The sequence below is a fragment of the Asparagus officinalis genome, chromosome 8 (assembly GCF_001876935.1).
Source record: "Asparagus officinalis chromosome 8, Aspof.V1, whole genome shotgun sequence".
Lineage (NCBI taxonomy): Eukaryota > Viridiplantae > Streptophyta > Magnoliopsida > Asparagales > Asparagaceae > Asparagus > Asparagus officinalis.
In genome coordinates, this window is record NC_033801.1 from 62,753,898 (window position 1) to 62,780,738 (window position 26,841).

Genomic DNA, 26,841 nt, shown 5'->3' on the forward strand with positions numbered 1-26,841 from the left:
TGGGCCGTCAATATTAAATCGTTCTTCCACATTAGTCCCTTCGTGGAAGTTACTTTTATCTTCTTACACACGCATTCATTTCTTATCATCTCTTATTGTGTTTCGCCGGACATTCTCATTTCATCTATCCTCATTTTAGACAAGTTCTATTTTGGGTCTAAACAATGGCCCCGTAGCCCATGTATCTTCTATGGCCCGGTTTGTAGAATTTTCCCTTTGCCTTTCAGGGATTCTGTGCTTATAGTGAATCAAGCATTACTCAATATTGTTATCCTATTTTTACTTATATGAGCAACGTATATAAACAATTTGACTATCATGACGGGTACCTGACAAAATTAGAGAGAAACAGGCACAATGATGCACCTTTTGGTTGCTTGTATGAATATATTGCCCTTTAGGATTATAAAAGACCATAGTTTCTGCCACCAATTAGAGAGGGTTGACTCCAGGTCAAGCCATCCACCCATATTACTTCACAATAATTTTCATCGAGCTTTCTTCGTAGCTGATGGAAAAAGAGACTTAGATGGCAATCATAGTAATGACTATGAATAGTTCTAACTGGTCTGTAATTGGTGCTTAATATTCATGCAGTAGATACTCTCTTTGCAGTTCTTCAAACATTAGCTTAGTGATTGAGTTCACCGGATTGTTGACGTTAAGAGTTCCCTTATAAAGTTGTGCATTAGAATTTTTGTCTTGTTCATTTATTCATTACTATGTTTGAGCTTCTGTTGATATCTTATATATTTTCATCTCATCTTACCTTTCGTCCTCTTGGAGCCTGTTTCTTAGGCCTGACCGTAATTATGACATGAAAATATTTTTTCTAGCAAATAAATAGCTATTTTTTTCGGAACAAAATTGATGCCTGATCAGTCATTTTGGATTCCTTATAGGAGTATGGAATTCGAGGATTTCCAACTATTAAAGTATTTTCTCCTGGTAAGCCTCCGATAGATTATCAAGGGGCAAGAGATGTGAAGCCCATTGTTGAGTTTGCTGTCAAGCAGGTTTGTTGAAATTCACACATCTTATTTATTTACTTCTTAGAATCCATGGGACAATGTAGTTTCTGATATTATAATATCCCCTTATATCAATTTTTTTTCCGGATTAGCATGGAGTTAATCAGGCATTTACTTTGATAATAGCTGACGTAAACCACTATCCATGGATATGTCTCTATGTTGATATGCTTTTTTGGTTATATGTATGTTTTAGTTAGTCCAGAAGTATGGCATATAATATCATCCTACACACACACACACACACACACACACAAGGTTTTATACACGTGCAATGCATGCGATTAAATATCATGATTAAGTATTTTTAGCTTATTTTATAACTAAAATTTGTTGCTCATTTTCGCTTTAATAGTTTATGCTCACTTTTGTCTCTAAATTTTAATATTGCGATTAGTTATTTTCTTTAATGTTTGTTTAAATGGGCTACACCCAATTTAAATTTTCATGTTAATATTAAAATTGATAGAAAACAAATATAATTTGAAGCTAATTTAAATCTTTATATTATTTTGACTGACATGAAACCAAATCTTTACTTGAGAAAGTACAATGTTGCAAAAGTAAAAAAAAATAAAACAGTGTTATACAAAGAATGTGAATATTTAAAACCAATAAGGAAAAATAATTGCTTAAAATACAGACTTTGATTTTTTTATTTCAATGAGAATAAATATTAATTATATATATATGAAACTCTTTGTGTTCCTAATTTATTACTTAAATAAGATTAAGAGCTACCTCCTTTTTTTCTACAATAAATTCTTCTGATGTGCATCCAACAAGAGTTTATGTTACGTCAATAATATTACATTTGTTCTATCCATGTTATTTTTCACAAAGATCTAAACTAAATACCTATTTTTTTATTGCTAATTTACCTTAGATTATAATATTAATATTTAATTTCTTTAGTATTTTAAGAATAAAGTATGAAATTTATGAATGCTTACTAATTTTTCTTACATCTTCCATAGAGAATTCTTCTTTGATTGGGATAAAGTTATTAAATTATTCTTCAATGTAACTCAGTTGGTGCTTCTTTAATTGACATGTCTTATGTTAATGTTAATTCAAATGATTCATGGACGTTTTCTGAATTTTAGATTTATTTCCGTCACTTTCCCATTTGTAATGGAAATAGTTTGATTCTTTTGAATGATATCTCTGAACATTCTGATAGTTTCTCCATACGTAATTTATTGTATTCTTTGAATGCTAAGCTATTATATTATAGTATTTTATCATTTTTATGGATTTAAAGTTTTAAACATCTATCAATTAATATTACTAATGTGTTTTGCTGCTCTAACTTATTAGTAAAATTTTATGCAGTTACTTTAATTTATATGATGACGATAATTTTTAAGCTATAATATTTTTAAATTTTTATTTCTTAACCGGATATTTTTAATCAATTCTTATTGCTTTTGTTTACGAGTATCAACTTAGACGGTCTTTAGATGCTGAAAATGGATAGTAAACCCTAAATTGAAAATTAAATATATATATATCTTAATGAAAGAATATCTAATAATTACACTTTTCTTTGCCAAGTTTTAAAATTTTAGCCCTTTTTTTGTGGTTTGGAACATTGGGGGTGTGATTTGTAATTTTTAAAACATTGAGAGTATTTTTAAAAAATTACTTTTAAGTTTAGTAGTTGTAACTTCTATGTTTTATGTGTCGGTGGTAATTTTTAAATGTCACGATATTTCTTACAACTCTAAAATTTTGAGGTTGTTTTTTGCAATTGTTAAAACTATAGATTAATTTTTAAAAAATTCAAATTTTAGCGGTCTACCAATAGTTTTCAGATTTGACGTGTACTGGTTATAAATTTTAAAATTTTAGAGTTTTTTTAATAATTTTTAAACTTTGAAAGAGTTTTTTTACAACTTTTATAACTTTGAGGTTAATTTCGGTAAAATTTAAAATTTTAGGTGCATGAGGGTAATCTCTTGAACTTATTTTTTGTTGTTTACAAATTTTAAATTTTTTATAATTTTAGGGTTATTTTTTTATAATTTAAACTTTTGAGGGAGCTTCTATAATTTTTAGGACATTGAGGGTGTTAATTAAAAATTTTAAATTCTTCGAAAGCTGTTGTTAATTTTTTAATTTTATGTTTGTTATTTTAAGCTTTGAAATATCAGAAATTTTTAGGTGCATTATGGTAATCCCTTGAATTCATCTATGTTGTTTGTAAGTCTTGAAATTTTAGAATTTTAGGTGCTTGTTTGTAATTTGAACTTTTGATGGTGTTTCTATAATTTTTGAGATAATGAGATGTTATCCTCAAATTTTAAATTCTTCGCTGTTAATTTCTTGATTTCATGTTTGTTGTTTTAAGTTTTTAGATGTTGGGATAGTTTTTATAATTTTAAACTTTTTAGGGTATTTTATGTAATTTTAAAACTTTTAGATTTTTTTTGCAATACCTTATGTATTATAGTACGTTAGCTACGTATAATTTCTTTATCTTTACAAACTAATACCATAAAACGATGTTTTAAATATTTTATTAATATAATTTTTTAAACAGTTAAGCTATAGATAGTTCACGTAAGATTAGGATAGGATATAATTATGATCACATATAATTTCTTTATTTTTACAAACTAATACCATAAAAATATGTTTTACATATTTTATTAATATAATTTTTAAAATTGTTAAGCTATTGATAGTTCACGTAGGATTAAGATAGGTATAATTATGATTAGGATAGATTAAGATATAAATAAAATATTTAAAATAGTGAAGGGTAATATTGACCATTGGTAGTGAGGTGGCACAATCCCCTCACTCATTCAAATGGGGGACCACATTCACATGAGTTGAGAAGTGCATGGGGATATGCAACCATTTGAATGAGTGAAAAGAATTATGCCACCTCACTACCAAGCATAATTTTTTGTGCTTGGTACCAAGCATACCTATTTTTCTCATATATATATATATATAAAGGATGATTTGCTATGACTGCCCCCGTAAGCAATTTTGGACCACTATGACTGATGATAAGTACCAATTGTCACGACCTTCAGATCCTAATCTCAAATTTGTTTTGATAGCAAATGAGTGGGCTTAAACATTTGTCCACCATTTATCAAGTGGTTATAGAAGGAGTGGTCTTTAAATAATATAAGAAATGATACCACTTTATTCATGAGTTAATGGTGTAAATATGATGTCAGTTCAGATCCACATATGTAAGGTGTGTATGCTGATTAGTGCGGATCATCAATTATGATCATAAGTTTTTCAGAGGTTGGTGTGAAAAGTTTCTTATAATGACAGCTTGTCCTCCTGTTCTTTTATTCTCTTTCTCCCTCTGTGTATGCATTTTTTTATCATATATTTTTATTTTAGTGGTTTAAGTTGACATGGATAAAGAAGTGAGTCCCGTGTTTTACACGCTATCCAGTTGAATGACAAAGTTATGGAACAATGTGTGATCGTGAATAATCTACTCTGGACAGTACATCATTTCCTATTACATTGTAACTATTTGTAGGTCCAAAAGAAAGACATACCTAAATCCTACAATTACAGAATCTGATTGTTTCAGTATTGGGAAATATGCATACCTAAATCCTATAATATTTATCTTATAGCTATCTAGTTGAATGATAATTTTATGGAACTATGTACAATCTTGATAATTCTACCATGACTAGTTCATCGACCCTTATTAAATTAAGGCCATATTTCATATTCAAAAGAAAGAAATTCCTAAACGGCTAAACCTTACAACTACAGAATCTTTTGTGTAACCAAAATAATTAGGAGAAATTTTCAAAAACAGATCCAATTCCAACTTTATTCACAAAAAACGACCTAGTCTCATTTTATTTAGTGCAATCGACCTAGTTTAGGCCACGTCAGCGTCGTGACTAGAAACTGGATCGATTAAAAAAAGCGATTTTTTAATTAGTCTGGGTTAGCAACCTCGACCAATTAGAAGCCAAGTTCTAATTAGTTGGAATTCTAAACCTGACTAATTGGATGGGTGTGCCAAATATTGTCGGGGTTGCCAACCCGACCAAAATTGTCGTGTTTGGCAACCCCGATTATTTGACAGAGAACGCCCAACCTAGGAAGATGATAAAGCATAGATTGTAGTCAACCTTGGTATGACCTTTAGAGAGAATTTGAACCGTCAGCAGCTCTACATGATCCAATTTCGAGCTCGAAAATCTAGCGAGGGCATCCAAATAGTTAGGGTTGCCAACCTTAACTATTTGGCAGAGAGCGTCAATGTTCAAAAACACGATTTTATTATCCCTACGGTTCGAGAGCGAGTCACGATTAATCGGATTATGCACCATCAATCGGATTATGCGGAATTATGCGTTTTTGAATTTTTAACATATATTTATTGTTTTTCATACATAAAAATGTATATAATTCATAAAAGATAGAAGATATACTAAGAAAATAAACATGTGACTAAATAATCAATAACTAAGTAACTAATTAAACACTCGATCCAATACATCCATTATCCATGCATACATCATAATTAACTAGCGACTCGGATAAAAGCCACTAATTAAAACAAAAGTTCATAAACTAAAACCAAAGCGTTTAGTCGTCCTCGTCATCTTCATAACGAATGTGAACATCCAACTCTTCCTCAGAGGGAACCTCAAAATCATCATTATTATCCTCATCCAAATCATCTTCATTAGTTCCTTCATTAGTCATGTCATCAATATCTACACTAGAAGAGCCCTCCTGATCTGACCTCGACCTACTAGTATGCCTCCTAGTGTCCTTCTACTCCTACGTGGGTCTTCATTAGCCTCACTAGCATCGGCAATAAACTTCCATGAAATCCACTACCCAGAAAGATTTCATCTTCTTCTTCATTCTCCTTCTCTTTAACATTGTCGGACTTCCAATGCAATGCCCTAGAATCATCATTAGCCAGAAGCACATCCTTGATTTTGCCACTCTTTGTTCTTTGTTCTCTTTTTTGTATGATCTTACACAAATGCAAGATCATTTAGCCTCTTTGGGTCTAGCCGATTCCTCTTTTTAGTATGTATCTGCATATTTTATAAATCAAGATACAATCATGCATCATGACATGTTATTAATTTGTTTAAAAAAACTATTACCCCCTCAAATACACTCTAGTTTCGCTCACAACCCGAGGAACTGCTGGTCAAACTGAGTATGTTTATAGCCATCTTTCTCAAATGAGACGCATCTCCTTCAAAGCTATCCCATCAATGTGCTATTAATTTGAAACAAATATATATTTAGCAATTAGCATATTAACTAACTATTAAGCTAGGAGTAGACAAGAAGCTTGAAACAAAATTTGTACCTGGATCAAAATTATCAGTGCCATTGAAACTCATATAATAGCGTTTTGACAATCCACTTCCCACAAGCCCTTCTGCATTCTTGTCTTCACCATTTCTTCTTGTGCAACATTATTATGCACCTCCTCCATTCCCCGAAAGAATGCATCAAGACAATAATAAATAGCACTCCTAGCAGCAGTAGTCTCGTGAGGCGTTTATCCCTATAGTAGTAATAGGGATTCAAAATGTAAGCTGCCAAATGTAGTGGACTGTCTACCCTCCTTGCCGCATGCTTTTCAATAATCTCACCAATCGGTTGATAAATAGCCTCCTTCTTGTTGCAAGCAGATTTTAGCTTATTCTTAGCATCTTTCAACATACCATAGACAGCGCCCATGGAGGGCCTCCTATCTGCATCAACAATTCTCAGCAGCTTGAAAAGAGGAGCATAGATTTTGATCAACAACTGTGTATCATTCTAAAAAATATCAGAATAGACTGTAAACCTAGTACTCTCTTAGATGTCTTGGCCCATCTGTTCTCCTCCCACTCAGTTGAAGAGACCATAACAACTAATTGCGACTTCTTCACTAAAGAAGTCAGGCTAAGAAAGGAAGTGACAAACCATGTAACTCCTGGGCGAACAAGCTCCCTTCTATTAGTAAACTTACGCATCAAAGAAAGAGTACTATGATGCGAGTAAAGAAACACCGTGAGATTTCTCCCCTTCTCTATCACAAACTTGAACTTTGAAAGCTTCCCAATATCCTCCAACATCAAATCATTCGTGTGTGCCGCACAGCTAGTCCAGAATATGTTCGAACGCTTATCTTTTAACTTATTCTTTGCAACTGATTAGAAGCAGCATTATCGGTAACAACCTGCACTACACGAGACTCACCAATCTCCATTATGCAATTTTCAATCCATTTGTAGATGTAGTTTTCCATGTAGGTATGCTCAAAGTTTTCGATAGACCTGATGAAACTCGTGCCTTCCTTGGAATGGACGCACAAGTTCATCACACTCCTGTGCCTCATATCAGTCCATCCATCGGTAAGGATACTACAACCGTACTCATCCCACCGTTACTTCTGCTTCTCCAACCCTCCCTCAATCTTATCACATGCTTTTTTTTAGAAGAGGAACTCTAAATTGATACTGACTAGGCCCCTTGTACCCTGGCTCATACCTCCCAATCACCTCACATGAAATATCAAATTCCTCCATATCAAATACATGAAAAGGAAGTCCCGTTTCATATGCCCACATGCTCAATTTTTCATGAGCTAAATCCCTTCATTGTCTCTTCTCAGACTCATTAAGCACGGTTTGCTTCATTTTGCTATCTGCAACCATCTTATCTAACAGACCGGAGACACGTGGCTTCTTTGAGCCTATACTAGTTAGTTCGGGTGCTTCCTCCTCTCTCTCGTCTGAAATACAGACCTCTTGTCTCATCTCATCCTCCGCCTTCTTCTTGTCGTTCTTTCTCATCTTGATTGCATCTAAGTTCTGTCGACAAGCTCACCTATCCTCATCACTTGTAAGAGGGCATCACTTGACTCCTCCCTTCATGACCTTCATGCACTTTTTACATTGCACAGTAAAGATGACAATCCACTTTGATGCAAACATTCCTTCATGACCTTCATCACTTGTAATAGCATTTTCATCCACTTTGAGGCCAAGTATAGGCCCTACATCCTGCATAGTTGCCTCTCCTTGTGACATGTGGAATGTATTTGTCTCAGTTCTCTATCATTCAATCAATGCCGACAAGAGAAACTAATCGAGTCTTATCCATTGCAATTTTGACCTTTCCAAAAATCCTGCATGATGAATATAATATTGAACATGTGGATTTGTCAAATCCCAACCCGAATGTGCATGAGTATGATCAATAACAGTAATACTTGGGACATGCATATATATATATATATATATATATATTAGATACAACACTCATTCGATTGAAAATAAGATTAAAAATTTAAAATGATTGAAAATAATAAAAAGTTTACCTCCCCTAAGGGGGTGTTTGGCAATCTGAAAGTGAATTTAAAATATGTAAGTTACTTTTTTTTGCAAATGACTTTTACATCCATGTCAGCACGCAAGTCAAATACAGTGTTTGTTTGAAAAATTAAATTATTATCGAAAGTGCAATGGGAAGATAACGTGGCAAAATAAGATTAATTAGAAAGTATAATTAAAATCATTTAATTAAATTAGTTACCTTTTTGTCACTTTCATGTGACTTCACCACTTTTTTAGGGGAAGTTAAAATTACATTAAATCATATGTGGTAACTTTCTTGCATCTCACTTTCATAACCACTTACATGAAAACAAACACCTTAATTGTTAAATGAAAGTAACTTTCTTACTTTCATCTTTCACTTGCATGCAAACAAACACCCCCTAAGTCTATCTTCGCGGATCAGTGTCGATCTTGGTCGTATAGGACCTCATATGTCAATGGTCTCACCTGCATAATGTAAATGTTTGCACATATGAAATAAAATGTGTCAGTATTATGTTATAGTATAAGTTGAATTAGTAATAACATATATAATATGAGAGTATGCATTGACTTACAAATTACATAGAATAAAATTATAAAATAAACAAATTGTACCCATTAATTGCTATCCATTAGGATTGGTAGGACAATGAGATCTATTATGTTCGGTTGTCTGCAATATCCACACCTATTTTATTTTGAGGCTCCTTCCCATCCTTCATCCATCGTACCTCTTATATGTATTGATCCCGGACGTCCAACTTGTCTTTTATAGTTAGTAGGTAATACATGCAGCTCGTTATAGGGTGGCAGTGACTACTGTCTATGGGATGAAAACATGGCTTGTATGAATCCCCATAGTGACTTGATTGATATCGTTCAGAAGCATGTGTAGTATGAAGTATTTGCACCCCCAAATTGCGTGGAAGAAACAATTATAATATGCGAACATGGTAATTTTTATAATTGTGGTATGTTGCAAGTGCATGTGCTTTGTATTTCTCATAAATTGACGGTGTAATTATGACCATATTTGTCTGTAGCATGTCATTCATCTGCAGCAAATCCAACAATCTTTGTTGATCTTGCCTGCATGATACAAGACCCTACAATCTCTTTATTTTTTTGGTGTCAACACCGTCACCCAATTTGCTTCATTCTCTCGCTGCTTGACAAAATAGTGATTAAGTCTATAAAATATCATCGCAACCAACGCCTGTATGTGGATCGCTCGACCTCCTTTAAGTACATCGTTGAAGCTTTCAAAACAATTAGTTATCATCATGCAAAACCGATTCCCTCCAACTTTACTTAGTGCTCACCAGTTAATGTATTCACTTCACGAACTACTCTTAATCCAGTCATATGCAGCTTGAAATGTTACCTTAATTTGATCCATTATCCGATCATACACATGTTTCTGGTGCACAACTCGCTTGTCAAAGAAGGTTTTGTAAATGTATGTCCTTATGCCTCTTTTTAAAATGATATCTAATGTGTCTTAAGCAATATCGGTGATAGTGATGAGAACCAATCTCCTATACAATGCTTTAAGAATACCTTTCATCCCAGTGTTATCAATGCGCGAGGCGCAATGCGGAGCGTAAAGCATCTTTACGCGCACATGCGCAACACGCAACATGATGCGCGCGCCCGAGTGATGCAAGGCGCACACCGCCCACATAATGTTTCAAAATATATAATCAAACGCGAAAGAACATGTTTTTAGAATTCACATGAAAAATATCATGATAAATAATATCTTACTACAAAATCATAATATAATACCTTAATTTCTAATGCTAACACCCAACATAGTAGCAAAATTCATAAATTTTCATATCAAATGTTAAATCAAGACTAATATTCAAGCAAAGGATTAGTAATGGTCCTTAATTGAAGGCTACTAAAAAGGCCTAATGAATTTATTTTGCTTTTTGGGATATGGAATATCAAGTATAAAGACTCGATTGAAATGTTAACAAATAAAACTATATAGGAATATGTACTACATGCACCCTGCACAAAGTAAGGATGTACGCGAGGCGCAAAAGACGCTGCTGCGTCAGATGTGGGGCGTTTCGCCACCGTCCCGCATCGTAAGGCGTATGAGGCGCGCGCCTTTGAAAACACCGTGTTAAAATATAAATCCTTGCTACAAAATCACAATATATTGCCTTAATTTCTAATGCTAACACCCAACATAGTAGCAAAATTCATAAATTTTCATATCAAATGTTAAATCAAGACTAATATTCAAGCAAAGGATTAGTAATGGTCCTTAATTGAAGGCTACTAAAAAGGCCTAATGAATTTATTTTGCTTTTTGGGATATGGAATATCAAGTATAAAGACTCGATTGAAATGTTAACAAATAAAACTATATGAGGATATGTACTACATGCATCCTACACAAAGTAAGGATGTACGCGAGGCACAAAAGGCGCTGCTGCATTAGAAGTGGGACGCTTCACCACCGCCCCGCATCGTAAGACGCATGAGGCGGCGCGCGCCTTTGAAAACACTGTTTCATCCTGTTGGATATAAAAGTAAATTTCCTAGGAGGTAACACATTAAAAATATATAATTGAATACGAGCAAAAAATCACTCCTAGTTTTCACTGTTTTTGACCTCCACAACAGCGAAAGCCAAAGGAAATATGCTACCATCTGCATCTACTCCTGTAGCAATAAGCAATACACATTTGTATTTACTATATAAGTGTGTGTCATCAATGCTAAGAACCGACCGACAAAATATAAATCCCTCGATTAGAGGACAAAATGTCCAAAATACGAAAGTGAATTGTTGAACTGCCGGATGGATCTCTTTGGTTATAAGTTTGTATTCAGTTCCAAAATTGCTTCTTTTGATCGCATCAAGATATTGAGGAAGTGTCGTGTAAGACTTCTCTCAATCACTAAATATTTTTATCATCACGATCTCCTTACATTTCGTGCTTTACTATATGATATTTCAATGAACCTCATATCTAGCACTATCAATTATCTGACCGGGATTTTGATCAAACTTCTTTAACTTTGGCATAATTAACCACACTACGTTAGAGGCGGATGCACCACAATGATTTGACTCCAAGATCGGATTTCTATATGTGTGAACCTCGCAATACTCCGTGATTTTAAAACGCCCATTATGTTTCTTTCCGGTAAATGAATATAACTTCTAAGGACATATATGATCGGCTTCATTTCCCTCCGCTTGACCTTTTCTTTCTGTATTCATAAAACAAATTGCATCGAAACTTATTCGATTGCTTTTAACTTGCTTGAATTTGACCTTTTTGATAGAGCAATCATGAATAGCATTAACCAATTGCTCCTTAGTTTGGAATAAATCTCTAACTTTAAAAGTGAAATCCTCATCTTTTCTACTATCTAAACTTTGGCCGATGCCAATATTTTATATTGTGGAAGAACGAATGTACTCGTCAATGTTCAAACTCGTCGGGAGGTGGCTCTTCGTACTCAACATTTTTATTATTAACATAAGCCTCGTCAGGTCATCCTGGGTTTTTTTTAACATTTTCAATCACAAATTGCATGCTATTAATTGGTGCATATCTTGTTCTTCACCTTCGGAATCGTCGCTTCTTTCATCCTCTTCAATCGCCGCCCCTCTTAACGGCCTCATATTTTGATAAAGGGTTTCATTTTTCATGACATTTGACATTCCCCCAAATGAAGGTGCATTTAAGTATTGAAATTGAGTCCGCTTCATTTCACTCGGAGATGAAAGAAAACCGTCAGATTCAACTCCCAAGTCTTAACATACATGAGAACTCTCCCGAAGGTTTGAATATTTGGCCTGAACTAAATGGAAACTTTTCAATAAATATTGTACTGTAAGTTGTGTCTTAATACTTATATGATGATCGTTTGAGATCTCAACTGCGACGTTATGTTAAAAATTATGGCCCAATTGCATATTATTTTCAATCGGTACTCTTGTGGATTAATTTTAGTAACTCGGTGTAATTCTTTACTCAAGTCATAGTAACTAGATAATTCTGAGATCATGACGATGTCATTACCTCTCCAATGTACATCGGCATATTATTCATTTCATAGTAATTTTTCTCACCATAAGAACATGCAATAAAAACCATTTTGTTCAACCTCTAAAAAAAATTTAGATTATATTATTTAAATGCAAAAAATTTAAAAAAATTGGCAGGAAATTAAAGAAGAGAAGGAAAACCCTATATGCAAACAATCTCGTAATCCATATATACAATGCAACAATCTCATAATCATATAACTCTAATTTTAATCAAAAGCTCTAAATAAATAAATGAAAATCGTAAACCCCAATAAGAGCATTCTATTCCCTAGAATTCGAATTTTAATTAAAGCATGCCACACACACAAAGATTGACAATCATCATAAAGATATGTAATTGATATTAAATTTCAAATCCTAGAAATTAGATTTTGATGAAAACCCTAGATTTAAATGTTGAAGAAGATAAGAGAGAAAAACCTTAGATTTTTAAATGTTGAAGAAGAGAGAAGGAAGATAAATTACCCTAGAGACCTTCTGCAAACATTATCCCTAGAGATATTCTGCAAACATTCTTATCGAATTTCGGCATAAGAAGGGAGTTGGGTGACTCGGGTTGGCGGAGAAGGAGAAGGATTGGAGGTAGAGAGAGAAAAAAATGAAACTTGAGGGGAGAGGGGTCGGGTGAGAATACGTAAGTGGTGGGCCTAGCACTAAAAAGTCGGGGTTCCCAACTCTGACTATTTCATAATTTAGCCGCAATTTAGCCGCAACTCAAAGTTAGAACGACGGGGGAGGTCTTTGCCAAATTATCGGGGTTGCCAAACCTGAAAGTTTTGGTCGGGGTTGGCAACCCCGACAATATTACAAACCTATCCAATTAGTCGTGTTTGAAAATCCTAAATAATTAGAACTTGACTTCTAATTGGTCGGGCTCGCCAACCCCAACTAATTAAGACGTTACTATTTTTTAAATCGATCCAGTTTCTGACCACTATGCTGATATGGCCAAAACTGAGTTGATTTCACTAAATAAAATGGGGCTGGGTTGTTTTTTGTGAATAAAGTTGAGAATTGATCTGAAAATTTCTTCAATTAGTTATCTTATGGTGATCTATATTTTACCACCGAAACAGGAAGAAGTTTTCTAGTCTCAGGAAGCATAATAATGTGCCATTTAAATTAGAAAAAAAATATAAGAAATTACTATGGTATACTCTTGAATCTAGCACTATTCACTGAGTATGAAACCATCAATTCAGATCAGAAGCGTCACATTCCAATCACTTAGCAAACATTTTCTTGTTCTAAGCATAGGGTTGTTTGATATAAAATTGTTGATCTTGTCAAATTTTTGTAATTCATAAAATCATGTAGCAACTCTTCCAAAACGTAAGCCTCATATGCACATGCATATGTGTGCTCATGTGTGCTAGGTGGACATGATTTTGGAAATCAAAATCAGTTGTCTGAAGACTGCCTTTCTTTAAGATAAACTGTCTTTTGGCAATAATATTATGAAATAACGTGTATGTTCTTTCAATTTGATCCTCTCTTGTTTTTGCTAATAAAAATAATTTTCTTTATCCTTATGCAATTTTTTGAAGAATGGGTTAATTGAGACTAGAAAAACTATGTAATTAGTTCTCATTAAATTTATTACCAATCATAATATATCTCATTCCTATTACCACCAAAAATATGTTTAAAGATCAGCAAGAGATTAAAACTACTAATGATTAAATATAAAACATTAAATTAAATTACTTTCTGTCTTCCTAACTAAATTATACTGGATGCTATCAAGTAAAATGAAAATGCTCATTAATGCAAAATGACTATAACAAACAACATATTAGTAAAACTTGCAAATTAGAGTATCTATAAGTTGACTTAATAGCTATTAACTTAGATTTAAGTATTCTCAACTTCAAAAATAATGAATGATGTTTATAATGAAAATTAGAGTGCTCATAAGCTATTTAATTCTAATATAGAACTACTTTAGGTTAGGAAATATGCCTTTTTAGTTTTAATTTATAAATCATGTAAACAATCTCATACTTGCATCATTGGGAACATATCTAAATCATAGTAAATAACTAAGCAGTCTAAATATTTAATTCTAATCATAAATTGCATGTTAAATAAGGGTTGACTGTGAGCAGACCCCTGTAGTATCACCCAATTGTGAGTAGATCTCCTGTAGGTCTATTTGTGGGAATAGACCCCAGTAGCAATGTAGCATTGGTCTACGTGTGAATACACCACCCCCTTAGGGAACTCTTTTTACTCTTTTAAAAATTAAAAAAATTAGCAATTGAGGGTCTATACTCACCAATGGACTATAGAAGGTCTAACCTCCACCAACATTTTTAACAATTTAAGAGTTAAAAAAAAATCACTCGGGGGGTCTATTCGCAAAACCAGAACTATAGGGGGCTATTCACAATTGGGTGATACTACAAGGGGTCTGTTTGCAATTAACCCTTAAAATAGTGCAAAGTTTTATCTCTAAAATAAAAAAATTAACTAAAGGATTTCATAAAGTTAATTGATATGCTTTTATTTTGAATTTCCTTTAGTATTAGAGTAGAAAGTTTTTAAAGTAAAGGACAATTTTGATATAGTTTATACAATTTGGTGGTATATTACTCGAGAAGGTAATGCTATTTGTGCTCTTGTAGTAGCAATAAGATAGTTGGTAATTCTTATTCCTTTGTTAAAATCAGAAAAGACAAAGCGTGCTATTAAAATATCTGCAAGAACTTAATATTCAAATAACACCCCTTTCTTCTTGTCATTCTTCAAGTTAGATGATTTATTAGATAACTACATTAGGACCTTATGTAGAATACAGTCTTGGGTCTTTCATATAAATATAGAAAGACTAATTGTATTAAATAACCAGAGTGAGACGAACTCCTATTAGCATACATGTTCTTATATCTTCATGGAAAGTTGCTGCTATGAAAATAAGTTTGTGTACATATTAGATAATTTTGCACACTGGTAGTTCAAAAACATGTTGAATGGGTGGCGAGAGGATTTTGTTAGAAGGTAGCCTCATATTGATTCTATTTAAAGTAGAATTCTTTGTAATTTGTGAAAATTAATGAGTAATGTACTAATTAGAAGTTAACCACCATTTAGTTTCTATTATACTTAAGTTTTTCCTATGGACAGATTAAAGCTCTTCTCAAGGAGCGGTTAGATGGAAAGGCAACTGGAGGTTCAAGTGAAAATTCTGAAACAAGTGCTTCAGTTGAACTGTCATCAAGCAACTTTGATGAAAAGGTCATAAAAAGCAAGGACCTTTGGATTGTGGAGTTTTTTGCACCATGGTAAGTCGATGACTGTGCAATTTAAGTGGACAGTGGACGTGAATACTAATATTTTTTGTGCTCATTTTAAATTAGCAATCATAAGCGGCCTCTAACTGGTTTTACCTTCATGTCCATAGACAACATTCGGTTGGCTAGCTTATAGAACATACTTACACTTTATTTATGTAAATGTTTTATGAATTTGTATTTTCATGCAGGGAATAGTTTGACCATCTGGGAATCTCCTAGAAATTTAGATTGGCATGTGAAGTTTGGCTTTTTAATATGATACTCTTTCATTTCCTAAGCTTAAATATTTAATTTGATCTCCGGATATGTTGGAATATGAATCTGTAATGGAAAGTCTTCATGTCCTTGAGTGTTCATATTTCAGATACACATTTACTTTTCCATGTTTGCCGCAATGGATATATAAGTCATTGACCCATCAGACTCAACACTTCTGTGGGACATTTCCTTTAAGATACATTGCAGACAAGTTGATTTATAGATTTTTTACAACCAGGTTTTTTTTTTGTCAAATGTTACTTGTTAATACATGTTATTGTCTAGTTGGTTATTGGATATATTCCTTTTACTGCATATGCCATATTGCCATTCGACTCCCATGGTCAGTGGAATTGACTGCTAGCATTCCTGTGGCTGCAAAAGAGGTACAGATGTTTGGGATGAAGATAATTTGTTTGCATCTTCAGTTTGCAGATAATGAATGGCTATTAGCATTCTTTAAGTAGTTTGACTCTCATACTTCTTTATCTTAGAATGATATGAACCCAATCACTTTTTTCTGGCAACTTATATGAACCGACAATTATTAACATATCAGCTACTTTACACTGCAATATATGGCTACTATCCAGAATTTCAATTGTAATTAAAGTCTGGATTTTGTTCTGTTTTGTTAGTATTGTCTAAACTTGTACGCTGTCAAGAATCTACATAAAAACAAAACAAATAACTAGTTCGTAGATATATCCATTTTGTTTTTATGCATCTGTGAAGTCGGCGGAAATCAATGTTTGGAAATATTTTGAAGGGTAAATGCGTTGAAACTCAAGAGAGAAGCTATTTGTCCCCTGAAACTTAACACCTTATCGCTTAAAGCATAACTGAAGTGTGCGCTTCATAAGCACTTCTCTTTTGAAGCGCACAATTTAGACACGATAGCAGGATATAAAAGGATTTCTTACTAACATTAAAATGCCCCTATATATCTTCAATATGACCATATGACTATAGATAAGATATATGTTATGCATGTTGCTTAGTTTATTATGATTCATGTCTATACTTCACATATTTAATACTTATTTAATAATCAAGACATGAATGTATCTATTTGTCATTATATCACTGTAAATTATATCTTTATAATTTTTACAAATTTTAATAAATCAAAATACTTAAACCCTTGAGGCTTTCGCTTATGTTTTGAACCTTACGCCTGGCTTCATTAAATGGTCTAGCGCTTCGCCTTCCACTTCCGCTTTTTAAAACATTTTTTAGAATAGAAAAGGCTTCCATAACATAAGTAAATGTTCGTACTTCATACGAAGGAAGGTGACGTTAATTTTTTGTGTTTTTGAGATGGATAAAGATTTACAGATATGTAACCATCAGACATCTGTGGACATGTTTTATGTGTCCACACCTGCTATACACAATCTTTTGGTAGGTTGACTGTCCTACATGTACCTAGTTCAGTTTATGGCTTGCTGCTGTAGCATGCTAAAAGAACCAACATAACAAATATATTTTAATTCGAAGTTTCCATTGACTCTTGTTGAAATTAGTCTGCATAGTGTATACTCTATGTTAGCATGCTAAAAGAACCAACATAACAAATATATTCTAATTCGAAGTTTCCATTAACTCTTGTTGAAGTTAGTCTGTGTAGTGTATACTCTATGTTATCGATTTTGTCAAATGTTGCATGACCAAAAATGTTTGTTTATTGTAATAGGTGTGGACATTGCAAAAAACTGGCTCCAGAATGGAAGAAAGCTTCAAATAACTTAAAGGGAAAGGTGAAACTGGGTCATGTGAACTGTGATGCTGAAAAAGTGAGTTATTTCTGACCCACTGCTCCTGCACTTTAGTTTAATGTGTTGGACACTAATATCACTTAGACACTTTCAGATTACTCCCATCACTTAATGAAATATTGGAAATTTTATGTGGGAATTCCACTTCTCTTTTTCACAAATATCAGTATGTTTATATATGAAAAAAATTGAAGTCTATTATGGAGTAGATGTCTAAACTGATTTCATTTTTTTGTTGCCGTTGTTGTTGTTGTTGTTGTAATCGGCTTAATTATTATTCTCGAAGGCTCTCCCACTAGGACCATGGTATGGGGCTTGGTTGGTTCCACGGCCATGATAAAAGATCTAGAGACCATGAAAATGATGGAAAGGAAAGAAAAATTAGTATAATAATAATAATAATAAAGGATAGAAGTTAAAAAGTTGATAAATATAATTCTTTTCATGGGTTTGTGAAAGAAATGGGAAAAATGAAGAAATTGTGTATTTTGGAGAAAAATCTCTTTTTAACTGCAGTGAAAAAAAAAAGATAAATATAATTTTTTTATGGGTTTGTGAAAGAATTAGGAAAATAAAGAGATTGTGTATTTTGGAGAAATTCTCCTTTTTACTGTAGCAAAAGTCTATTTCGCAAATAGTCATTTTACCCTAAATGTGCAAAATGGTAATCTGGATTTGTATCCTGATTACTATTGTCAAAAATATAGTTCATGGCATTTTAAAATAAAAATACTTTAGGATGTTTTCATGGAAACTATTCAATGTTCATTAGTTTCTTGGAATTTACCCTTATGTTCATTAGTTTCTTGGAATTTACCCTTAATTTTAAGTCGTTGAAACTGAGAGCCTGATACATTAGCTTTGAAACAGTCAAAGCTCATGATAGCAATACTAACAAGGATGACACTAACTGATACCAGTACCAACATATGAAATCATAGCTGAAACAGCCGAAGCTCATGACAGCAATACTAACAAGGATGACACTAACTGATACCAGTACCAACATATGAAATCATAGCTGATAATACTCAGATTGGAAACTGCAATTATTTCTTGTTCCCATTTCCCAATCATCACACCCGGTTACAGGACAAGTTATGCATTGTCATTCTAGCAACTTATTTCAATGTCCTACACGAATACAAAACTTATGCTCTACTGATATTTTTAAGCATGGCGTTTTTTATATCCTTTCTTTATTGTTTTCAACAAGCATGTTACTTAAACTCCGATTTTCTTTCGAAATTGTTGTGTCACTTCTTTACAATTTGAATCCATAAACATAATTGATATTTAGAGTTTGATTTTCCTGGGATTATAAACTAACATGCTATGCAATCAGTCCTTGATGAGCAGGTTTAATGTCCAAGGATTTCCTACCATTTTAGTGTTTGGTGCTGACAAGAGCAACCCATTTGTATACGAGGGTGCAAGGTCTGCTTCAGCAATCGAGTCCTTTGCACTAGAGCAGTTAGAAATCAATGTCTCTCCACCTGAAGTATCCGAGCTCACAAGCCCAGTAAGCAGCCTTTTCAAGATCTTCCATTTACTGAATCCCTGCCATCTGTACTAGAATAACATTCTTTTTCGTCTGGTATAGGATGTGATGGAAGAGAAGTGTGCTCCTGCAGCAATATGCTTTGTAGCTTTTCTGCCTGACATCCTGGATTCTAAAGCTGAGGGAAGAAATAAATATCTCGAACTTATGTTATCTGTTGCTGAAAAATTTAAAAGGAGCCCTTACAGGTAAGCATTTTCTGCATAAATTGCTCCATAATTGCTTAATATTCGGTTTTTCATCTCTAGTTAAAGCTAGTTAAATAAGATTGGTCAATGCGTAATACCCATGAGGTCTGGTTCAAGTAGCAAAAGGTTGGGGTAGGTAGTGGGAAGTGCTCCGCCCAAAATCTCGATTTATGCACCTTTGAGCCTTTGCTCAGGTGGTCAATGGTTGGAGTTAGTTGTGTGCAAGCCCTAGAAGTCTGGGTTCTCGTCTTTTTTCCATAAATGCTATTCATTGAAGCCAGATGAAAATGATAGTTATTGTTAATTGCTCAACATTTGAAACCTAGCCATACGGGGAATGGTGACAGGCGAGCCGTCTTCATTTGAACGAAACACAATAAGCTTGTAATCAATTTCTCATTCTGTTAGGGTTGGATTTTTTGTACATCTGGCAACATCATATCATTTTTTCCTCTTTTCCTCTGGTAGTATACTATAAGATCAAGAAATTAGAAATGGTTATAATTTAACACAGTGCGTGCATAAACATGTTGGCAGGCACTTTGCAGGCTGGACATTTTTTTACAATGTAACACCAAATTGGTTGCAATGCAAGTTTGCCTACCTAGGAAATTAGACATCAAAAGAAAACCTCACCAGAGAGCTCACATCTTCTTATCGCCTAGCATAGTAGACGCACGTGAAGTTTGGTATGAGAAGGTAATATGTTATCGTTATGATTTGAATATCCTTCCATATCAAATCAAAAAATGGAAAAATGACAAAAGTTCTCAAACAATATGTCCTTCCCAATCATTAGCCAAATTAACCTATCTTTGAGGATACATCTCCACGTTTTAGGTTTGAAATAACACTAATGCTAGGAATATACTTTCCTATGTTTTGCACCTTCATTAGAGACATGGTGAAGCCCTTTAATTCCTTGACCACAAGTGAGATCAGTAATTAGTAATTGCATTTAATACCTCTTGATTCACTAGATTACAATGCGAAATGGAACATGATGCCTTTTATTGGTTTGTGCGTGTACTTGCAAGTTGCTTGGCCACGTCATGTGAAGTTAGTGTGAATATGTGGCTAACATAGGAATAATATGTTATTGCAGCTACGTGTGGGCTGCTGCTGGCAAGCAAGATGATCTTGAGAAACAGGTTGGTGTTGGTGGGTATGGCTACCCAGCTATGGTGGCCCTTAATGTGAAGAAAGGCGTGTATGCTCCTCTTCGCAGTGCTTTTCAGCTCGAGCAACTGATGTAAGTCTCCCTCCCTCAACTTTGTATATGGGTTACGAATTCTCTACATCCTTGATGTAGAAAAAAAAAATCATACAATTTTTTACGTAGACCAATACGTCTTTCTTAGTGGGTCCGATGATTTTAAACTTTTTCTATATAGTTCATGTAAACAAATATACCGTTCAGGGGCCATAGAATAGAAAGAGATGTTATCAGTCCACATAATAAATTTTTTGTATTTTTCTACAACCAAAAAATGTAGAGGATTTCTAGCCGAGCGTGTCTATAATTTGTTGACTAATATGGGTATGAGGTGACAATTCATTTAGCAAAATGAATTACCAAGAGAGGTTTCCTATAATTGTGACTAACATGGGTACGAGACTCTCAGACGCTTGTCCTTATATTATACTGCATATGGAAAACGAGCTTAAATCATATTTTACTTTGTTTCCAGTGAGTTTGTGAAGGAAGCAGGACGAGGCGGTAAGGGAAACCTGCCATTAGGGAGTACCCCGAAAATTGCATCAACGGAACCTTGGGATGGTAAAGATGGACAGATCATCGAAGAGGATGAATTCTCACTAGAAGATCTTATGGGAGAAGATTCTACAACAAAGAATGATGAATTGTAATGAGGCGGCAGTATCATATAATTAATATGTGCTTCACCAAGTCTATTTAATTTTTGTTCTAGGCTTTGTTGGGACATTGTTGACGTATCATTTAATGGTGAGGAGAAATTCTTGGTCTGGTATCTTTCTAATTTAGCATTCACCAAGATACTTTGGGACAGGAGGTTGTACAAGGTAATACTCAAATAAAACTAGGATATTTTCAGAAGGAAAACATGATCATAATAGTTCAAAAGCAAGATAATAATCCCATAAAAATTGTGGTTTCCTGCTCTTTAACGATTCATTCAAGATGCTTTTCCTACTTCATTTGTAAAAAAGATTGCTGCTGATTGTATACAAGAGTATATGATATAATCCGGACCAGTCTGCATTCTACTGCAGTTTCTTTCTCACTAGAGGCAAGAGTTGTTCCATAGGAAAGTGCAATCATAATGTTTAGTTATAAGTTTAGTTTTGTTTTGAAGTTGAGTTGCAAAGGATTTTTCTTTTTCCTGATAAGGCTGAATGATCAAATTGATTAAAATTTAATTTCAAATCAGTACTCATTATTATAAAAGGTTTTAGTTGGAGTGAAACAAGAAATGCAGTTGAAGTTGTCTTCGGTGAATTGTAATTGCAATTGTATTTGTGGTTTTTCAGATAGTCCCTTGTCTTGTGATTTTGGATGGAGGATGCTTTCCTTTCTCTGTCCGTTGCGCTCTCCTTATCATCGTGCAGATTTATTTAGATGTATCATCATGCAGATTTATTTAGATGTATTGCCAACGGGTTATTTCATATGATATTCCTTTTTCATATCTTCTTTTTCTAACAATTCATGTTTGACAACAAATTGTCAATATCATGCTTGCATTATTAAGGAAAAACTGTATTTATGCCCCACATTAAGAATCATTATGTGACCAAGCCTATTGAGTTTCCAGCCATGTGTTTTGGTCCGTTCCTAATTTTTCATGTGAAAAGGCCCCTCCTCGACCTATACTTTTCTCACGTACCTAAAATATCCATTAGTTTCTTCCTCCTCTTCTCCTTCCTCCCCTTGTATTTTTTTAGTTTTCTCCACTCCACCTCCTCTCTTCTCCCCTATCTCCACCCTTCTCCTCCTTCAACCTCCACTTTCCTCTCTTTTCTACTCTCCCTCTTCACTCCTTCATCCAACTTCATTCTCCTCCCTCCTCTTTCCTCCATCCTTATTCTATCTTCGTCCCTCGTTTCTTGCTTCTCACATCCTTCCTCGTCTGCTCATCCACCTCCATGTTCTCTCCTCTAACCCATCTCTAGTCATCTTAATTTCTTCTCCTTCCTCCTCTTCCATTCTACTTTCATCCTTCTCTTTCTTCCTTTGTTTTTATTTTTTGGTTCTTCCATAATCGTCACCTCATCTCTTAAAGTTGTATTCTTTGATTAAAATAATCATTTTTCTGAAGTCACACCAAGGTTTAACAAGTAAAGTTAACATCTAAACCTTATAGTTAACGTCTAACAATTAAAATTGACATGAGGTTTAAAGATAACATGTGAGGTTCAAAGTTTTAAAGAATGAAGGTTAACACGTGAGGTCTCCGGCAAGAGATCGAGCGAGGATGGGCTTCAAGACGGCTAAGCGGCAACACCGACGGCCCCACGGGTCAAGGGTCAGATTAGGAGCTTCTAGAAGCATCGACGGAGGAGAAATTCACAGTGCTGGCGGAGGTCGGGAATCACGGAGGTAGGCCATGTAGGAATGGGCGTCCACGTGGATTGAGAGGTTAGGTGGTTTTGAAGAGGGAGATATAGATCGCTATTTATGGGCGGACTTTGTGTTTTAGGGTTTTAGATGTTGTTTTTGAGAGTTTTGAGTAATGTGGGATTGTATAATTGTGATCTTAGTGGTTTTGTGTTGATTAAGCTATGTTTTTGCTTGGAGTATGAACTTGAGATACAAACTGATGAAGAATAGAACAGAAGGTTTGATTTTTAATATGTTATGATGAAGATTTGCTGTATGGTGAGCGTAATACGGGAAATCTAATGAGATTCAATATTTATTTTCTTTTTCTTTTTGAAATGTTCAATTTGAAAGTTAGTGGTGGCGTCATCGAGGAGTTGTCGTCATTAGTCACCACAATGAAGAAGACATCAACGGACATAAAAATATCAGCAAGTCAAATTCATTGGTAGAGTGTTGATTGCTAAGAAGTCTTGTTCTACAAAGAAAAATTGTTTCTTGTTCCTTTTCTTCGTCTTCACAAAAGAAAAAAAAGAATGAAATTCACTTTTCATTGCCTCACAAGCATCAAATCTTATTATAATTTCATAAGGAACATTGCTCCACAGATGACCAAAAACATTAAAAAAATGTATAAAAATATTTGAACTTTTTATACATATTATGATCACAGATATGTCACTAAACGTGACAAACTTTGTAAAAATGAATTTCATGTGAGATAGTTGCATTTTCCGTGATAGTTATTCAGTATATGTGATATGTTTTAATATATTGTGACACTTATTCCTTAACTGCGGTACGTGGTAGTTTTCTATGACTTTTCTTATTTCATGTGATACTTATATGTTGGTTGTGATACATATCCATTTTCTAAGGCTTTTTTAATTTCCTGTGATACTTATTCCTTCACTGCAATGTATAGTCAATTTATGTAACTTTTTCTTGTATTCTGTGACACTTATAAGTTAACTATGACGCATTGTCATTTTCTGTGACTTTAACTTATTTCACATGACGCTTATTTGTTAGTTATGATATGATACATAGTCATGTTCTGTGACTTTACTTATTTGTTGCGACATGATTCATTAATTGTGACATATAATTATTTTATGTGTCTTTTACTTGTTTCATGTGACACTTATTTATTAAATGTGATACATAGTCATTAGACGTTACAGTTCTTTGTTATTTATGACTATACTATGGTTTATCTGATATTTGTGAGTTATCGAACATCACATATTTTTTATTGTGATGTATTTCACATTTAAATGTGAGAAATAAACTAGTGGTGGTATAGATGAGTCTCAAGGCAAACAAAAATGTACATGGAGGATGCAACAGATGTAGATGCTCATCTAGAAACACATAAATGGAAACCCAAAACATAATTTTTTTTAATCTTTAATTCATAATATTTGCAAACTGAGCCACACCTTTTCCTTACATTAACCCATATCTAAGCAATTCAACAAAACAAAAAACAAAAAAAGAAAAAAAAAGAAAAAAGTTCAAACAATGCAGACAATTGTAATCAAATCAAATTTATTATAAACCGATGATCAATAACTCTACATAGATACCATAAATCATATAGTAATCATCTCCAGCAATGACATAACAACAAATAGAACCAACACATCCAACAATCAGCATCAGGCAATACGAACATATAAAACAACATCCAATCCAGTAAAATAACCACCTATTCTTGATCATTAGCCTTCTCCTCCTCCTTCTCCTTCTCCTCCTCCATCTCCTCCAACTTCCTCAACCACATATCGGCAATCTCGCAATCCTTATAATTGTCAAACCATGGTCCGCCCATCGTGTAATGGATGGCCTTGGGGTGCCCCTCCTCGTCCACCCTGTTATGACTGACGAGCAAGTTCCATATATATGAAGGTACCTTGCCAATGTCGTCGCCCTCGAGCCACGTAAACCTGTGAAGGAAGGCGCCACTCTCGCGGTTGAGGATGGGGATTTATTTCTCACATCTACTGCTGAGAGGTGACGCGCGTGCCAGACGCTAAGTCCGACCCTACAAACATCTCCTCCTCCGGATCTGGTGGCGGTCTGGTTTGAGGGAAGAAGAAAAATTATGAAGATGAAAAAGATTGCTACTAATGGTATACAAGAGTATGTGATATAATCCAGACCATTCTGCATTCTGTTGAAGTTTCTTTCTCGCTAGAGGAAAGAGATGAAATATTTGTTCCTTAGAAAACTGCAAGCATAATGTTTAGGTATAAGTTCAGTTTCGTTTTGAAGTTGAGCTGCAAAGGATTTTTCTTTTTTCCTGATAAGGATGAATGATCGAATTGATCAAAGTTTAATTTGAAATTAATGCTCATTATTATAAAAGGTTTTAGCTGGAGCGAAACAAGAAATGCAGTTGCAGTTGTCTTTGGTGAACTGTAATTGCAATTGTATTTGTTCTTTAATTTCTCTGTCCTATGTGCTTCTCCTTAATTATCATCGCGCGGGTTTATCTAAATTATTGCCGACGGGTTTTTAGCTTCTATTATTTCATATGATATTCCTTCTCAATATCATCTTATTCCAACAATTCATGTTTGACAACAAATTGTCAATGTCATGCTTGGAATTAAGAAAAACATTAAGTAAGCTAACAAAAGTGGGCAATCTTATTCTCTCTTTACTTTCTATTTCTAGATTTATGTTTTACTAGTGTGAACACCATGCAAACCACGACATATTTTTTTTCTCGCTACATCATGTTTTTAACTTCTACGGTTATTTTTTGAAATGATATTAAGAATGCTGACGTGTAAACTTACTTTTATGGGAGGAGATCTATATAAACAGCCTTTTAACTTTCGGGTTGGGTTTCGGATTTTTAGACCGGTTTGATCAGTAAATATGAAGAAACAAAATTAAGAGTTTTTTTTTTTTGCCTATGTACTGCAGAACTATATTATGTTTGTATATCTATCTCTTAAAAATATACTTGCTAATTTATCCCCACGTTCTTTCGCGTTGCACCTTTGTACCATCTCATATATGATTTAATTGTGTTAAAATCTGTACGGATATATTAACAAACATACAAATTTGTAAATCTGCAAATGGAATTGACTTGTAATGCATATAAATAAAAAGACCAAATTTTGTTGGGCAAGATAGTGAGATATGTTGGTCATCTTATCCCTTCTTAGTTTTAAATTAGCGATGTTAAATACTAGATCAATATTATCTTTAACGTCAAAGAAATTGCGACCCGTTACAAAAAATTAACATTTGGAGGGAAAATATACACATAGGATATATTTGGTAGGCAAACTTTTAAAAAGCCCAAAACATAAAGATGGTGAGATCCGACCCGTTACCAGCCCACTTGATCCGATATCGTCCTCGCATTCCCTTTTGTCGGTTCGTCGCCGAGCTCGTCAAAATAAAAAATAAAAATAAAAAACTCCTCTTTTTATTTCGCTGGTTGTTTCGTTTCTCTTCATCTTCTTCGATCGATCCCCCAAAATAAATTCGATCAAAACCCTAACCCTAGCGATGGAGTCCCGATCTCCTAAACCCCTCCAACTCTTCATCCAATCCCCCGACCTCAACCTCCCGATCAAATCCCTAACCGTAACCCTAACCCCCTCTCTAACCCTCGACCACCTCAAGCACCTCTACCTCCCCCAAACCCCTGAAACCCTAATCCCCTCCCTCTACTTCACCTTCAATGGCCGCCC

At 34.1% G+C, this 26,841-nt stretch overlaps 1 protein-coding gene across 1 annotated transcript in view; it reads left to right on the forward strand.

The window, feature by feature from the left end:
- Positions 1-21,625, forward strand: part of LOC109819877 (protein disulfide isomerase-like 2-3) — a 22,428-nt gene extending 803 nt beyond the window's left edge. Inside the window, exons 3-9 of the mRNA XM_020385837.1 lie at positions 903-1,016; positions 15,588-15,745; positions 17,712-17,811; positions 19,139-19,315; positions 19,397-19,542; positions 20,648-20,794; positions 21,234-21,625. Coding sequence (XP_020241426.1) covers positions 903-1,016; positions 15,588-15,745; positions 17,712-17,811; positions 19,139-19,315; positions 19,397-19,542; positions 20,648-20,794; positions 21,234-21,411 — 1,020 coding nt within the window. The 3' untranslated portion in view covers positions 21,412-21,625. The remainder of the gene's footprint in view (positions 1-902; positions 1,017-15,587; positions 15,746-17,711; positions 17,812-19,138; positions 19,316-19,396; positions 19,543-20,647; positions 20,795-21,233) is intronic.